Source organism: Adiantum capillus-veneris, chromosome 24 (genome assembly GCF_014529385.1).
Source record: "Adiantum capillus-veneris isolate H3 chromosome 24, ASM1452938v2, whole genome shotgun sequence".
Lineage (NCBI taxonomy): Eukaryota > Viridiplantae > Streptophyta > Polypodiopsida > Polypodiales > Pteridaceae > Adiantum > Adiantum capillus-veneris.
The window spans coordinates 131,501,355-131,513,360 of record NC_140954.1 but is presented as its reverse complement, the minus strand read 5'-3'; the positions used below and the strand labels follow the sequence as shown (position 1 = coordinate 131,513,360).

General features: G+C 42.3%; 1 protein-coding gene across 1 annotated transcript; it reads right to left on the bottom strand.

The window, feature by feature from the left end:
- Positions 1-8,672: 8,672 nt before the first annotated feature.
- Positions 8,673-11,768, bottom strand: LOC147427151 (exocyst complex component EXO70A1-like). Its single transcript, XM_086498450.1, has one exon. The coding sequence runs from the start codon at positions 11,305-11,307 to the stop codon at positions 9,148-9,150; it is 2,160 nt and encodes a 719-aa protein (XP_086354576.1). The 5' UTR covers positions 11,308-11,768; the 3' UTR covers positions 8,673-9,147.
- Positions 11,769-12,006: the final 238 nt, after the last annotated feature.

Here is a 12,006-nt window from a genome sequence, read left to right as displayed (position 1 = left end):
TCTCATGAGCTGAAAAAAACTCGACATTCTTTTGGAATATCAATTCCATCTTTAACATTGTCCTTGCACAACATTTCACAACCTAAACTGTGTGAAAAAACGGGTCTTGTTTTTGGCTTTTTTTAACTTTTTGCAACTATACCACTCTAGAATTCATGTTTGTGAGGTCTATAATGCTAGAGAACTATCTTTAGTAATCCTCAACATGTTCTGATGCTTCTAGGGAGAAATAAATATTAAAGTTGTAAGTTATGAACAAATTACAAAAATGGTCAAATCCTGTTTTTTAGCCAATTTTAGCTCTTCTATGATTTTTTTGGTGCATTTCATAATATCCAAATGCATTTTTGATTTTCTATGTCGCATATTGTAACATAAAGCTAACATTCCTTGAGTTTTGGGGCACCTAATTGTTGGGGTATAAAGCCCAATGTGGTCGCCCAGGTAAGTGGGCGGGCCGCTAGGTATGTACACATATTCTTTTGTAAAAACCTAATAAGAACTCACCATGCTCTACACATTACAGTAGAGCGAGTTCACCATATCGTCGTGCTCTTCTTCTCGCACTCTCTCTCGCGTCGCACTTCCGCTCGTACTCCTTCAACTGGTATCAGAGCTCAGATCGAGGCTCGGGGCAGCACTGCAGGAGGCTAGAGTCACCAGCTCAGATTGGAGTGAAATTCGACAAGCGAAGACACGACCCCAAATCTTGTAGGACTACTCGAAGGGCTTGGTGTTCTCAGAATTTCATTCTGAGGTCATCTCGGCCACCGTTCGGCTTTGACAAAGGTCTGCGCAGGCCATTTTCGACTACGTGGTCTCGGCGGGTGCAGATCAGACTCTACAAATTTGGGGTTTTCGGCCTACGACTGCAGGTGCTGAGGATATCGACACTCCCAGAGTGTTGATTTGTGGCTGTCTACACATCGAAGGACGGCTCACAGTTCTTGGAGGCGTGTCACATACGACACGGGCGCATCTACACACAGTCTGTAGGCGACATCCACTAGTTCATCAGGTAGCTTGTGTTTGTTGCTTGATATTCCAGATTTCATCCTGACATTGCAGGTACTTCCACATGGGATGTATTGTCAGAGATGATGTATGTTTGTTGAGGGTTTGCTGGCTGTGAGTCACGCAACAAACAACCGCCGCAGCGGTTACAGCATACAGTGGGAAATTTGTGGATGTATGACTTTGTGGGAAGTCTATGTACTGTCAGATTTACTGCAGCCTTTGTTGAGGGTCGAGTGAGGTTTTATTGAGCTGGGGGATTCTCGAATGTTGAGATCCTTTCGGTGATACAGGTCTTGGAGCGATCCCTCGAGCACCCTTAGATAGACAGCTAGGATGTATTGACTGTGAGTTAGACAGTTGGGATTGCATCTTTGCTTTACTGTCGTTGAGGCATTGTCACAGTCTATGCTTACAGGACAATGACAGGACAGTGAGAGACAGTACAGGTGCAGGACAGGTTTACCCGCAGCTTACAGTGTCAGAGAAACAGTGTTTTTTGAGCTGTTTTTTGGTCTGTTTTTTGAGTACACCAGAGCCATTTTACAAAGGAGACTCTGCCGAAATTTATGCAGAATCTGAAGCTTTATTGGTTCATTTGACAGGTTGATATTGGTTCAGAGGTCAGTTTACAGGGGAAACTCTGCCGAATTTTTCCCAGGAAAGTAAACCACTGTGAAGCGTAGCTATGGCTGGATCACAGGACACTACTCTTTACAATATCAAGAAGCTGGATGGAACCAATTTCCCATTGTGGAAGAAGCAGATTTGGCACGTGTTGGTACAAAAGAAGCAGATAAAACCTATAAATCTCAAAGGGATAAAACCAGAAGATATGGACGAAGATAAATGGAGCGAAATGGATGAATTGGCACTTTCTACCATTATGCTGACTTTGGCAGAAAGCGTTTACTTCAATGTAGCAGACGAGATGTCGGCTTATCAAGCATGGTTAAAGCTGAGTGATCTTTATGAGAAGCAGAGTGCAGCTTCACAGGTATACTGGCTTAAGAAGCTTGTTGACTTGAAGATGAAAGAAGGGACACCTATGTCCAATCATCTGAATGAATTCAACACAATCTATAGTCAGTTGTCAGCTCAAGGTGTCAAGTTTGATGAACCTGTTAGAGCTATGTTCCTGTTGATCACATTGCCGGAAAGTTGGGACACTTTTCGCACACCTTTGAGTAATTCTGCACCTCCAGATGGTTTGAACATAGCAAGTGTAGAAGGAAGTCTGCTTACTGAAGAAACCAATAGAAAGACAATGGACAAAGGCAAAGGAACAGCCTTAGTTGTCAGGGGAAGGACCAAAGAAAAGTACAAAGGTGGAAAGAGGAATCAGTCTCGTAGCAAGTCCCGCAGTGCTAAAGGCAAGAGTGACATAGAATGCTACCATTGTGGCAAGAAGGGTCACATGAAAAGAGACTGCAGAGAATGGAAAGCAGAAAAAGGCAAAGAGAAAACTGAAGACCATGGTGAGAAGAACAAGTCCTCAGTGAAGATTCAAGAAATAAATGTGACAAACACTATTGCAGAGGATGACAATCTTGTGTTAGGAGACATCTACTTCTTGAAGAATACAATGGACTCAGCTCTTCTTACAGCATCTAATGGACATGCACTGAGTGACTGGATTATAGACTCAGGGGCATCACTTCATGTGTCTCCAAACAAGGAGTGGTTTACCTCTTATGTGACCACTAAAGATCATGTTTGGCTAGGCAATGGGTAGACATGTGAGATCTTAGGTGTTGGAGATGTTCAATTGAAGTTTCAGAATGGCTCTTCTTTCACGCTGAAGAATGTGAGACATGTTCCCGCAATTACAAAGAGCTTGATCAGCACAGGTTTACTTGATGATGCTGGCTACGTCACCACTTTTGGAAAGAACATGTGGAAGATATCCAAGGGTTCTATGACAGTAGCACATGGAGTAAAGTCTGGAGGACTTTACATGATTTATGTATCAAATTTCTCTAAAAATGTAATCAATGTAACCGAGCAGCCGAACGTTTCTTTGTGGCATAGCCGGTTAGGACATATGTCCAAGAAGGGAATGAAAATCTTGTCTCGTTCTGGTTATTTGCCTGGCTTTTCATTTAATGCTTTTGAATTCTGTGAACATTGTCTGTATGGTAAGCAAACACAGCAGCCACATAAGCATAGAAGTAGTAGAAGAGATACACAGTTGGCACTTGTTCATAGTGATTTGTGTGGACCTATGCCTAACCTATCTCTAGGGGGAGCTTCTTACTTTATGACATTTATAGATGATTACTCGAGGAAAGTATGGGTTTACTTTCTCAAGCACAAGGATGAAGCGTTTAGTGTTTTCAAAACGTTTGTGACACTTGTGGAGAACCAGAGTGGCAAGAAGCTTATCCCGAATCCAGAAAGGTTGTCCGCAGCAATGATGTTCACTTTGATGAATCCAAATATCATTCTAAACCAGAGAGGGTTGAGGAGATTAGAAGAGTTGTCTTCCAAGAAGATGGACCTGCACGTGCAAGATAAAATGTTAGGGCTCAAGAGGAGCAAGGACAGGATAGAGTGGAACCACAGGTTGTGGTTGAGCCTGAGCCACCTATTGTGCGTAGATCTAGACGTGTCACACGACCTCCTGATAGGTTTGTTCCATCTATGAACTATGTCATGTTGACTGATTGCAATGAGCCTTCATGTTACAAGGAAGCATTGCAAATGAAGGACTCTGGGAATTGGAAATTGGCCATGCAGTCAGAGATGACAGCTCTGCATAAAAACAAGACATGGAAGCTAGTTAAATTACCACAGGGCAAAAAGGCTCTACCTTGTAAATGGGTTTACAGGTATAAGATCACCGCTCATGATAGTCAGCCAAAGTACAAAGCAAGGCTTGTTGCCAAGGGCTTTAAGCAAGAACAAGGCAATGACTTTGATGAAGTCTTCTCTCCAGTGGTCAAGATGACTACATTGAGATGCTTTCTTCCATTGGTTGCGATATTAGATTTGGTGTTGCACCAAATGGATGTCAAGACAACGTTCTTGCATGGTGATTTAGATGTGGAAATTTACATGCAGCAGCCAGAAGGGTTTGTTGAGAAAGGCAAGGAAGATTGGGTATGCCAGTTGTTAAAGAGTCTTTATGGCTTAAAACAATCACCGAGGGCATGGTACCATAAATTCCACAAGTTTATGCTTTCTCAAGGCTACAAACGTAGTGAGTTCGATCACTGTCTATATACAAAGAAGGCTAAGGATGGCAGTTGGTTGATCCTTATTTTGTATGTGGATGACATGTTGATTGTTGGCAAGCACTTGGAAGAAATTTCAGCTTTGAAGTCAAAGATGGCAAAATCGTTTGACATGAAAGACATGGGTGAGGCAAGTCATATACTTGGTATGCGCATTGAGAGAGACAAATCAAAGAAGATGATTTGGTTATCTCAAACAGAGTATATTGACAAGGTTTTGCAACGTTTCAATATGGAGAAGGGAAAGGCACTGAGTGTTCCATTGCCACTATATGTGAAACTTAGCAAACAAGATTGTCATGTGTCTGAAGAAGAACAGGCTGAAATGGATAAGATTCCATATGTGTCTGCAGTGGGTAGTTTGATGTATGCAATGATTGCTACTCGCCCAGACATTGCATTTGCAGTGGGAGTAGTAAGTCGATACATGTCAAACCCAGGCAAGAAACATTGGGAGGCAGTGAAAGGAATATTGAGATACCTGAAAGCTACAAAGAGTATGCGTATATGCTATGGGAGTCAGGAGCTAAGTGTAAAGGGTTTTACAGACTCAGATTATGCAGGCGACTTAGGCAACCGAAGGTCTACGTCAGGGTATGTCTTTACATTGGCTGGTGGAGCAGTATCATGGCGTTCTAGATTACAAGATTGTGTTACTCAGTCTACTACAGAGGCTGAATATGTTGCAGCATCAGAGGCATGCAAAGAATCAATTTGGCTTAATCGACTAGTAACCGATTTGGGAATCAAAGAAGAGATGCATGTGTTATATTGTGATAGTCAAAGTGCTATACAATTGGCTCGCAATCGAGTTTATCACTCAAAGACAAAGCATGTGGATGTGAAGTATCATTTCATTAGGGAAATTCTCGAGGATAAGCAACTTCAGCTTGTCAAAGTTCACACCACAGAAAATCCTCCTGATCTACTTACAAAAGGACTTCCCTCAGAGAGCTTTGCGCATTTTCGCAAGCAGTTAGGTGTAGGGTAGTACATCACTTCTCTACATCTGTTGTATATTAGCTTGTATAGTAGCTTCTCTCACACTTAAAGTACCACATTGGACTTTAAGTGGGAGGTTCTTGGGGTATAAAGCCCAATGTGGTCGCCCAGGTAAGTGGGCGGGCCGCTAGGTATGTACACATATTCTTTTGTAAAAACCTAATAAGAACTCACTATGCTCTACACATTACAGTAGAGCGAGTTCACCATATTGTCGTGCTCTTCTTCTCGCACTCTCTCTCGCATCGCACTTTCGCTCGTACTCCTTCACTAATACCCTATTTTGCATAGTACTCAACGATGGTTGATTTTTTCAATTATAGAAGAAAACAAAACATTCTAGTATATCAAGTATAGCTTTTTCAATATTGTTAGTTTCATGTGACAACTACATGCATTTTGTAGTAACCATATCTAGTCATAAGGATCAAATTTGGCTAGATATTGAATAGTTTCTATGGGATTCTACAACTCATAATGTTGAACCCAGTTTTTTCATGTTTGATGTATTTAACACTTCATCTTTGTCCCCAAGATTCCCCTTGGTAAGAGATGTATTATTCTTTTGACATGCTCCATGGCTGCTTATGAACATAAAGGACAATAGGGAACTAAGAAAACATGTATATATTATTTGTATTGAGCGTGGCTATAGAAACTTTGATGATATGTTTGCAGAATGGTAAAAATTCAACTTTTTTGTACCTATTTATTTTGGCAAAACAAAAAATAGTGAGTGAGAAGGAAGCATATGTTCTGATCACCAACCCATTGAAGTTAACTAGGGAATTTATCTCAATTCCTACAAAAATCCCTAATCTTATTTTTATGCAACAAAACGTAAGAAATGACTTTTTTGATGAAAATGCACTGGTCCATCAACTTTGGAGGTTTGGTGTGACCAAAAGATGAGAAATTTTACAAGTTTCTTTTTTTTCCCATGTGTAGTAGGCCTTGAACTATAACCTCATGAAAGGATTTTACAAAATGAGTGGATCTACTATGGTTTTGGTTCAAAAACCTCAAAGGACACTTTTATGTCCTGTTAGGTTACCAACCTAGTGTTAAGGACAACTTTCAAGCTCAATATGACATTCAAGATAGTATGTGGCCTGGGAGCAATTGGCCTTTTTGAATTCTATGTCCTCAGTCTCAAGGCACTATTGAATATGACCTAGAAGACACCATAGGGAGATGCTAGCACACATACCTCAAGATGAGGAGGTATGCAAATATTGTTTACGATGTCAAGAAGTGCAGCAAAGCAAAACAAAGAAGTATCATGATCAAGGTATCAAGAAGAAGTTTTAGAAGGGATATCTAGTGCTTTGGTGCCAGAGAAAGATGAAGTATGAAAAGCCCAACTTGATGCCTAAATGGGTAGGGCCATATCAGGTTCACTTTCACTTTTGTATATATATTATTGTAAGTTTCAAGAACTTTAAATACCCTTCTATTGAACTCACACGATAGGTTACATTTTTCTTAAGTGACCTCCCCGAGATACTACCCATGGCTTGAGAATATAGGTGCTAGTATAGGCAGGGTCCTATGGCAAAGATCAAGAGGTGGGATTAATCCCAAATGGGATCCATCGCTTGTAATTGAAGTTGACCTAAAAGAAGATTTGAAGGCTCTGATTCCAATTAAAGACTTAGTTGGTAACCTTCTCCACCTACAGATTGTGTTGTATAAAAACCTTTTTAATGCCTGTTTCCATTGCATGAGGCAAGGACATTAGAGACTAAACACTCCACACTCATGTGGCTTATCATACATCAAGGGGTTTGGAGAGGAGACAAAGCTGTCAGAGGAGGAGTTAGTAATGGTGTCTGATCTAGGTGTAGTAGGGCAATAGAGGACAATGCTCATATTTGGTTCAACTGTAGAACAAAGAAAGGGATAATGAGGTCCCTACAGGCTGTCACTAGTCAAGTTAATCTTCAAGCTCTGGATATTAAGGATCTCCTATTGGGCAATTGTAAAAAACTTGATATCCCTTTATGGAACATTTGGAGGAGATACATACTATGGTTTATGTGGAATCAAAGGAATGCCTCTATCTTTAAGCATGCTTCATCCTACCCCCTGTGGCTTCTCCAGTATGAACTTAAACAATCAGCTTTGAATTTGTGTAAAAGAGTTCAAGATGTTCTCCATGAGGGTTTCAATGTGTCTAGCATCTTAAAGACCACTAGATGGTAGCAATGGAGAGTAATTGTTCCTCTGTACGATCATTCTGTGAGATTCATAATGCTTCAGTTGATGTAATGTCATCTTCTGACATGGGGCTGTCCCACCCCCTACCTGTGGGACCTTTGTATTCTCTTTTCCTCTCTTTTTAATACAATTAAACTTTCTTCAATATATGTGTGTGTGTGTGTGTGTGTGTGTGTGTGTGTGTGTGTGTAAACTAATTATGTATAACACCTAGGAGTTCAATAACATTTAGGAGTTCAGAAAGACCCTAGAGTTCAAGAAAACGGGTCATTGGTGGTCTTGAGTTAGCTAGGTGTGAGCCCAACTGAAGGAACCAAGTTTTAAGGCAGCCATCCGAAGTTCCAACAAGAATCTAGCTACGGAATCAATGCGAATTTTGGAGGTGCACACCAAAAGGGATTACAAAACCAGAGGACCTCTTCATTTTGTAGGGGTTGGCCATACCAAAGCCTAAGCTACCCATTAGTTTGTGGTAGAATCTCTATTCTGAGATACTAATTACTTCCAAAGCCTTTGCACTATTCATATACTATCAATCAAGCTCTAGTCTTCTCTAGGCTAAGCAAATTGAATGTGATGCCATTACAAAGCATGTCCTTCAAGGTTCTTGTGGATTGCAACTGATGCTTTTCCGGGACATTTGAAGCCACTTTGTTGTTCTCATGATGAAGTTATTCATCAACTTGTTAATATAAAACTTGATGCACTTGAGAGCTCTTCACCAACTCGAATTGTAAGGCATCCCAAGTTCTATGCATTCTTTTCCTTCCATATATGCTGACTACGCAAGAGCTTCAAAGAATAGTTTCACTTTATGTAGAGGAAAAGGATTATATTCTTGCACAAACTTGTGCACCTTCTATCCTTCCTCTTACCTTGTCCATCAGCTATGCAGCGAAGACAGGTATATCAGATTGTATGTACTCTCCATGAGAGGAGGTTGTATCCTTGCTTTATGGATTTTCATCGAGGATTTGACATACCGCATATAGGGTTTCTCTTAAGAGAGAGACAACGGTCCCATGGATAGACACATAATAGTTCAAAAGAGTTTGTTGGAAGAGGTTCGTCTAATGCATTAATTCAGTTTGTTGGAAGAGTATGTCTAATGCAATAATTCAGTACCTCATCATAGGCCAACACTAGTATGGTCATTTGAATAATTAGAGTCCAATAACTAGAAAGAACTTCAGGTTAAGCTGTGGAATTGGGTTTATTTGCTTACTCACTTGACCAGTGCATTTCTCATACATTTTAGCAGAAATTGTTGTGAAACATGTGTGTTATTCTTGATGTTGCTTTGTGACCCACAATGGAGCAGCAGAACAGTAGAAGGGTAGCTCTACAAGAGTTAGATTTGAAAAGAATTCATGGGCATGGTGTGGCTAGAGCATTGCGAGGAGCATATCCCAACATAATATGTAGAACCTTTCTCCTGTTGATACTGATGATCTATTCCCCAAGTACATGTTTTGGCAACTTGTTCATACAATTGCAAATTATGCCTTGACGAAGGCGATGGTTGTTGTGACAACATGTAAACAAGATGGTTTATATGATTCGCACATCAATTCCTGTTGATGTTGGATATGACAATCAATACTCAGCCAGCAATGCATTCTTATGCGACAGATTCACACTCCTTGACATTACGGTTAGAGATACAATGATAATTTTAATTTGATCCATTCGTTACCTGTCCATTTGTCTGCTGATTAAATGATTGATTTCTGTTGTTACTTTTCTGCACAAGTATGGGCCTCTCTTGGAACAAAGACATTAGCATGAGCTCCAAGTTTTCGGCAGTTAGCTGAGATTGTGGCAATACTTTCTGCTGGAATAGCTGACCACAATTGAACACGTAGCTCCGATAAGCAGGCACAATGAAGTTAAGCACAGAAACACCAACCTGCTCCCGCAGCTCCGGGCTGGAAATCCACCACTTTGAGTGCTTGAGAAGCATGTCTGCTAAAGCCTCCTCAAAGGCCTCAATCCGGCTGCGAAACAATTCCTTAGTTCTTGCATTGCCAGCGCCCCCTTGAAGCCCCTCCATGCTTAAATGCGACAATACACCGCACCATGCCTCTCTCTGGTACTGAATTGCTATGTGCTCAACTCTTTCCCTTTGCTCATTCAGCCAGTCATCTCCAAGGAGCTCTCCCAAGTCACTACTTTCTGCACGCGTGTAGATGTACCAGTAGTTGTTCATCCTCAGCACACATGACAAAGCAGGCTCCCCTATCATCTGTGACCTATGCTCGATATTCTTCTGAAGGGATTCCATGACGTGGAAAACTACATTTGACAACTCTGCCTCCTGCATAGAGCCGCCTCTCCAAATTCGCTCGATCCGAAGCACCTCCGCAAGCGTGCCCCTATACAAGTCACTCATGAGGTACTTGAGATAATTAATGACAAAGCTCACCAGCTTCAAAACTCCGCCATCTTCAGGCACAGCACCCTCTCTTTGCACTTCTACTTGCAGCCCGAATTCCCATAACACTGCACATGCTCCGTGTATAAACCTTTTCTGAAGATCCACTATACGCTTGCGTGCATCGCCGCAGCCTGCCTCACCATGAAGCACTTGCTCTAGAGATAGATGCAGATTATCAAGGGTTGTGAACATATCAAGAAACTTGAAGATCTTTTGAGGCTCTTTCTGGCTCTTGGCAAAAGCCTCTCCAAAGCCAAGAAGGGTATCAAATCCTGACTTTAAAGCAATCCTTGCAAAGCAATTGAAGCACTTGTGGGAGTCCATGGTTAAGCTAGAGAAGATGCCATCAAAGAGGGATCTTTCAGGCTTAAGAAAGTACTCCACAAAGATGCACATGTGCCTGCTCCACAAGGCAATGTGGTCCTCAAGGGTTGGCCATGGCAAGGAGTCGAGAGCCTTCGGACTCGTGTAAACCAAGTAGGAGGGGCCCAAAGCTTGGAAATTCTCAGATAATTTCCAGCCTCTGACATCTTCATAGGTCTGAAGACAGCTCATTAGCCGATCCTGGGCTGCCAAATTTGTGGCTACTATCTCAAGAAGTTGCACAACAGGAGACGGTAGCAAGGCTGACTTCATACCAAGAATGGCTGAATTTTCTAGAGAAGCTTGACCTGCGACTGCCGATGTACGCCCGTTATCTGTAAGAATGCGCCGGAAATCTCTTTCAAGCTTATCAAAGGCCTCTTCTAATACAAGCTCTGGAGCTTTTACATTGTCCTGCTTTGCTTGGAGTGCTCCTAGAGCAAATGATGTCTCGTGCAGCTTTTGCAATAGGCCATTGTCTACCACTGCCGCATTCTGGCTTATGAGGTATCGAATCACCTCTTGCAAACTCTCCATTGCAATGGGGCCTTTCTTTTCCAAGTCCGTTGCTAGCTGCTTGAGGGAAGAGATATAGCGTAAATACCGCCCTACATCACCTTTCGGACCTTCTGATAGGAGAACATCATATCTATGCACCTTGTTGAACAATCGAAGCACAGTTGTGGAGGGTCTCAATGCTAAATGTATGCGTTGCTGAAGCTGAGTTCCCTCTTGGACTACAGTTACAATGCTTTCCATAGTAGATCGCAAAGCATAGAGACTCTCCGAGAGGACGTGTGTGCGCAGATGGTGCCTCTCTACTGTGTGTTGCAAAAGAGATGCTCTGTCCATGAAGGCCTTTAACTTCACTTGGGTCTCTGCCATTGAAATGCCGGTGCTAACATGTTTGTTGCTATTCAAACGAGTAAAGAGCTGACTGTCTTCTTGATCCTCCCCTGAGGAGCTGAATGAGGAATGGTGTCTTATGGCAAGGGGGGAGACAGGACTGACAGGATCATTGCCTTCGATTCCCATTTTACAATCTCATGTGGATTTGCTACCGGTTTTGCTCATGTTGCAAAGCAATCAATACCCATTAAAGTGTCTTGCAGAGTGCATACTTCTGCATCATCTGGAACCATACCTGTGTGTGTGTGTGTGTGTGTGTGTGTGTGTGAGAGAGAGAGAGAGAGAGAGAGAGAGAGAGAGAGAGGACACAGGTAAGAGTGCTTTCTTACCCGAGGGGCAGCTGTTGATGACCATGGGCGATACTTTCATTGCTGCAAAACAAAATTTGGAGAATACCTTCCGAAGTTGAGAGAGAGAGAGAGAGAGAGAGAGAGAGGGTGGGGGGGTTTGCGCCTGACGCATAGCTGTTGAAAATGGATTACGGTAGACCCGAGGCCGTATGAGCGAAGCTAGCGATGTCTCTCTCCCTCTCTCTCTCGATGTTGTGAGTCTGGGTTCAAACTGTACGTCCCATACCAGCGTTCTCGTAGGTGGACCAATGAGATTTGAATCCTACGTGGCATGCTGACTCACGGCCATACCATCGTTCTCGTAGGTGGACCAATGAGATTTGAATCCTACGTGGCGTGCTGACTCACGGCCATCTCCATGTGGAGATGTTTTGGGCTGGTCATGCCACCCATGGATGGAACACTGGAAGCTCAGCCAATGTGAGAGATAGAGAGAGAGAGAGAGGTGCAACACTGGGCTGGTCATGCTGCCCAT

Bases quoted from the DNA above. Each gene is read 5' to 3' on its own strand.
- LOC147427151 (XM_086498450.1), bottom strand. From the start codon at position 11,307: ATGGGAATCGAAGGCAATGATCCTGTCAGTCCTGTCTCCCCCCTTGCC.